This window comes from Pteropus alecto, unplaced genomic scaffold, assembly GCF_000325575.1.
Source record: "Pteropus alecto unplaced genomic scaffold, ASM32557v1 scaffold45, whole genome shotgun sequence".
NCBI classification, from domain to species: Eukaryota; Metazoa; Chordata; class Mammalia; order Chiroptera; family Pteropodidae; genus Pteropus; species Pteropus alecto.
Window position 1 is genome coordinate 19,493,624 of NW_006442491.1, and position 6,000 is coordinate 19,499,623.

At 48.8% G+C, this 6,000-nt stretch overlaps 1 protein-coding gene across 1 annotated transcript in view; it reads right to left on the reverse strand.

The window, feature by feature from the left end:
• The window catches only part of NOL4L (nucleolar protein 4 like), a 76,085-nt gene that overhangs the window by 60,504 nt on the left and 9,581 nt on the right, over nt 1-6,000 (reverse strand). Inside the window, exon 3 of the mRNA XM_025039978.1 lies at nt 225-334. Coding sequence (XP_024895746.1) covers nt 225-334 — 110 coding nt within the window. The remainder of the gene's footprint in view (nt 1-224; nt 335-6,000) is intronic.

Sequence of the window (6,000 nt, forward strand, 5' to 3'; positions counted from 1 at the left end):
TCACGGAGACCCAGCAGGCCGTCTGCCCAGCAGACCCTCTAACTAGGAACACATTCTTTCCCTCCCCTCTCAGCCTGGACTGCACAGCCCAGATAACCAGATAAGGGCCTCTTTGATTTCCACTGTGTTTACACAGGCAGCGGCCCCACATCTTGGAAAGGATCAACCACATCCAGGCAAGTTAGGACGCCTCCAGGTGGGGTGAGGGGTGACAGAGACCTTACCTGCTCCTGCGAATTCATCACACGCAACTTCATCTGCTTCAGGTATGTGGAGGTGAGCGGCATGTTGTAATCAATAATCCCGGAGACCAGAGGAGAGGGAGGCTCGTTTTCTGGCGGAAAGAACAAAAGGAACCCCTTTTAGTCTGTGCTGCGGGCCACCGGCAGGGCAGCACACCCTGTCCCCCACATGGAGAACTTGACACAGAGTCTGTGAGGAGGAAGGACCAGGCCAGAGGTCACAAACTGGTGGCTTACCCACCATACCTAGCCCGTGCAGTTTGGACTGCATGACACCGAAAATATTTTTCAATTAGGTGCCAGGGTGTATTTATCTATTTTTAAGTTTTTCAGTTATAGTTGACATTCAATATTATATTCGTTCAGGTATATAGCACAGTGGTTAGACATTTATATAAGTTACAAAGTGATCCCCTGATAAGTCTAATAATACCTACCTAGGTCTGAGTCTTTAATAAGAGAGTTTACATTTAAAAAATCAGGATATTTGGCTTCTTTGGAAAACGGAAGGTCTGGCTACGCAGGACCCGTATTCTCACCTGGGAAACAAGCGCTGCAGCGGTGCAGCAGCCACTTCTTCGAGATAGGGCGTGAGCTCTCCATTCTGCCACAGTTCCCACCATTCCCTACTACCGTACACTTTCACTCAGTTCTGATACTTGCTAGGTCCTTGAAGGCATTTATGTTTCCAAACCTAGGAGAAGCCAGCTTTCTTCCTGGTGCACAGATGCAGCCACCACCCCACCCTATCTCTCTCCCCCACGGCATCCCCCCAAAGCACCGTCAGGTACCATATGGCTCATAGCTCTGGGCCAGGCCTCCGGTACCCCCTTACCCCCCAAATTCAGGTTCCTCCTTAATCACACACAGCATTATTCCTTCCATTTATTGCTTTGTTGTCCTGAAGATCAAAGCAACGTGTGTTCTTTTTGTAGGGCGTTTGCAAAGTGTGAAAAGATGTAAAGAAAAATTTAAAAAAACCATAATTGCACTAAGCAGCTTAGCATATGCTTCTGTTTACTTTTTTCCCTGTGATTTCTCTTCTTTATGTCCTTGATATAGTAATGCATACAGAAAATTATAGTCTGCTTTAAAAATTTTTTTTTTTACTTAACATTTTGTCACAGGCATTTCCCCCACCACGTAAATCTTGTTTTGCTTTATAAATATAATTTTTATAGCCATGTACTATTTTACCACAATTTAGTCATCCCCTTATGATTGGCTATCTATGTTATTTTGTATTAGGAGTGATTATAAATAATACCGCAGAGAACATCTTTTTCTATTTATTTATTTTTATTTAAAAAAATTTTTTTTAGATTTATTTTTGCAGGGAACGTCTTTGAGTGTGGATATTGGCCCACATTTCTGATCATAGCCATGTACTATTTTACCATAATTTAGTCATCCCCTTATGATTGGCTATCTATGTTATTTTGTATTAGGAGTGATTATAAATAATACCGCAGAGAACATCTTTTTCTATTTATTTATTTTTATTTAAAAAAATTTTTTTTAGATTTATTTTTGCAGGGAACGTCTTTGAGTGTGGATATTGGCCCACATTTCTGATCATTTTCCTTTTAAGAACAGATTCTAAGAAATGGAATTCTTGGGTTGAAAGGTAGGAATATTTGTTAACTCTTCAAACCTCTAGGCTAAGCTGCCTTCTGGACACTGCCCAGCCATTGGTTCTGCATCTTAGGTGCCACTGGGTGGCACAAAGGACAGATGAAAATGCCACAGGAGTAAGGAAGGTGGCGAGCATGACGAAGAGGGCGTCCATCACCTTTCTCCCCAGCCCGGCTTCCCCTTCAGACGTCTCCTGCTTTGACGGAGCTCAAAACCCTGGAGCCACCTTTTGGAACCTGTCCGCAGGGAGCAGGGCTTCCTTTAGCCATGCAGTTACTTGACGCTGCTGCACTCTTTGCCTGGGGAAACAGGCTTTGTTTTCCACCTGGTCTCTGGCCTCCTCCTCCTCCTGCCTCCAGGATTCCAGGCCTTTGACTCAAAGTGTCCCCTGGTGCCTAGTTCTGTTCACGGGCTGGGATTTGAGTATGTGAGCGGGAGAAGTGGGAGAGACTCCTAAACTAGCTGAAGCCTGCCCTCCGCTGTCTCCAGTGTGCCCAAGAAACGGGACCAAAGGGGAGCGAGTGACAGGGCCGAGGTGGAGGAACGCCGAGGATAGGATACCCACGGTGATTTGCTGACCCTGCCTCTCTAGAGCTGGAGTGCAGGCCGGAAAGGCCCCCGCAACCTTGAAAACACTACACTGAGTGAAAGACACCAGACACAAAAGGACGAATTTACTGTGCGATTCCGCTTGGATGGACTTATCTAGAACAGACACATTCGTCGCGACGGAAGGTAAAACAGAGGTTCTTAGAATTGGGAAGGTGGGTGGGGATGGAAAGTTATTGCTTTCGTGGACACATAGTTTCAGTTTGGGGTGATGAAAAGCTGTTGGAAATAGCGGTGAGGGTTGCTCAATGGCATGAATATAACTAATGCTGAATGGTACATTTAAAAATTATTAAGATGGCAAGTTTTATGTCGTAAATATTTTACCACAACAAGGACAAAAAGGCCCCTGCAAACAAAGAGGAGAAAACCACCCAAAGGAGAGAAGGGAAGTTCCTACTTGGCAAGGATAGAAAACAGGGTCCGCGCGACGGGCCCAGGGACCGGGAAGGCCATTTTGGGGTGGTAGACATCCGGTGACTGCACAGCTTAAATAACATTTCCTATCACATTTCATAAAAATGCAGAACTTTGTTTAGCTTTTTAAAGCTATGTTGTCAAACACAGAATTTTTGGGCTCTTTGAGAAAGAAGTAAATGTCACTAATAGAATATCTCAGAAACTGGCTTGAAATGGACCAAATATTTGTTTTTTTTAGAGAATTCCTCTTGGTTCGGTGGCAGAGGGGTGCTCTGACACCAGTGCACATCAGCCCCTTTGGCACTGATGTCCAGTGCTGTGGGGAAACTAAACTGTGTTCTTGGGTTCTCGTGACCTCTTCTTCTTGCTGTCCCACTATCAATCCAGATCGACCTCTTTAAACTTGGGGGTATGTTGGAATCCGGCACCCCCAAATCAACAGGGTTGGATGCAGTATGTGAAGCAGAAATTCCAGCGATGACATTGAGATGCTGTCACTCAAGAGCCATGGTTCTGTTTTTAGATCGTGGGTCTTCGGATGGAGAATTCTGATGTTTCTGTTTCATTTCCTCAAAGACAGGGTTGTCTGGTGAAAAACTATTAAACAATATGGTATGAGAGAAGCACCGCCCCCTCAAGTGTGACCGGTCAGAGCCACAAATGAAGACTTCATCAGGAGTCATGGTGACTCTTGGTGTTTGGTCATCCACAGAGGCCAGGTGCTGTGTTCTTTTACTGATGATCACCCATACCCTGCCTGAAATGCCATGGCTGCTTATGAGTTCTCTTTAATGAAGCCAGGTTTAGCTTGGTTTTGGGAGGGGCGGGGGGGAAGGAAAGGTAGCTGGCATGGTGCTCTTAGGAGGCAGGAGAAGGGGTCTTTCCTTCCCAGCATATCCACAAATTAGAAACCGCTTCTGGTTCCCTGAGGTGAGCCAGGAGTGCTCAAGAAGAGAAGGCAAGATGCCCTGGTCTGGGGAAGCTAGGACGTCCTGAATCACGCACACACATTCATCAGAAAGCAGTGTGCCATGAAATGCCCACATCTGCAGTTCCGGAAGTGAGAGTTCTGTCGGGAAGGCAGGACTTTGGCAGGCAGGGGAGATTCCAGGTAAGGGAAGGCTCCAGGGATCTGACTGTAGGAAGTCAGAGCTCCGCCACAGCACCGTGATGAGAAGGGCAGGAAGGGTCTTCGGGAGTGGGGAGCCCCATAGCTCTGGAGGTAATAAAGGCCGCAGAGAAGATCAGCTTAGGAGGAGAGAGATAAGGAACACGGAACAGTGGGAGCTCCGTGGAATCAGGCACTCACAGGTGAGACAAATGCCAGGACGGGGGCTGAGCTAAGATGGACACATGAACGAGGAAAAGTGGCTTCCTTGGGCTCTGCTGAGACAGACCAGTCTCATGTTGTGGGCAACACATACAGCGGCCATGCTTGAGCCTCCACAAATAACCTGATACTATTTGGTGAGTTAGGAGCTAGCAAGGGTCATGGGGCTGAAATAGTCTCAAAGGTTGCTGGTGAGAAAAGCAGAGGAACTACCCCCCAAAATATTTCATCATCTGTTCGTCAAGGAAACTGAAACTAGCCCAAGCTCAAGACCTAGTTTTACAGGCTTTGAAAATAATCAGTGATGCAGAGGCTTTACCCAGGCCAAGCCACGCAGGCTGAACCCAGCGCTGACCTCCACAGCTGGGCTCCAATGGCATTCATTAATCAATGCAAATTTCAACTGAGGTAGTGGCCTTTGTTCCTCCAGGTGGAACGCAAGGTGGTAATTCTCATGCCATTTCATCTACAGAATGGAAGAACCCCTTGGTTCTGGGCGCCAGTGGCAAGAGCCGCCTCAAGCAGGGCTGGGTACTGAAGGACATGTGCATGAGGAAGGCCTGGCACAGAGGGGTTCCTGAGACCAGCCAGCCTGTCATGGGTCTCAAATTTGGAAATAAGATCGAGGCCTGGGGTCAGCTCAGAAGGTGATGGAATAAACCTCTTTAGGAGAGAAGTAAAGCAGTGGATCAGCAAGTCTTCGAGGAGTACTGATGTGTGTGCATTCAGGGTGGGGAAGGTAGAGGAGCCATGTAGGTACAGTCCCCGCACTCAGCAGGGTGGGACAGATGGCGAGTCCATTAGAGCTCAGAGGAGGAAGAGCTCAGGACAGCTTCACGGAGAGAGGATCTGAACCAGACTTATATTCGATCACTCAGCTGGCAGCTACTAAGCACTCGCCAGGAGCTCCATGCAGACCCTCTTGCTTGATGCTCCCAAGAACTCCATGAAGTGTGTGCTAGTATTAACACTCCCTTTTACAGGTGAGGCAACAGCACGCAGAGAGGCTATGCAACCTCCCCGTGTCACCTGGCAGATGAGGATGAGAGCCAGGAGAGGACAGGCCAGCAAGCAGGCCAGCAGGGGCAAAAGAGCTTCTGCAGGGGCAAAAGAACAAGGTGGACTGGGGTTGTGGGAAGAAGGACAGGAAGTAGGGAGATCTAGAGACGCCAGGCCTGACGGGGTTGGAAACCACACAGAGGAGTCTGGGCCTAATTGCAAAGCAGCCTCCACCTGAGTAGACAACTCTGTCACCGAGGAAGGGACCCTCCAGTAGGTAACTGGCATTGCCCATTACTAATTCCCCGTTTGCAGCCATTTCACATGAGAGAAAACAGAAATGTGTCCCCAGAGGCCCCTCTCCCTAGGAGCCCGGGCTGGTCTGAGGGCCCCCTGGTTTTCATTCTCTGTCTCCTCTGCACCTGGATTTGCTCAGGGGCGGGTGGAAGAGGAACATGGAGCTGGCAGGCCCTGAAATTTCCCATCCTCGAACTTCCTGATCCTCAGCAGCCTCCTTTGTTTGTGCTCCTGGCGCTGGGGGAGGGCCTGGGACTGTCCAGGCACCACGCTCTGCCGGGGGCAAACCGCTGAGCAGGGGAGGCCGCTTGGCTTCCTTTCTTTCTTCTTAACACGAGGCCAGGAAGCAAGGCATTCTCCCAGCAGCCCCTTGAGAAGTCTCCATCCTGTTCCCTGTCCCCCTCCTACCCCACCTTCCTGGGACAGGAACAAGGGGCCTGCCTCTGGGGCTAGGGGCCAGGGGCAGGC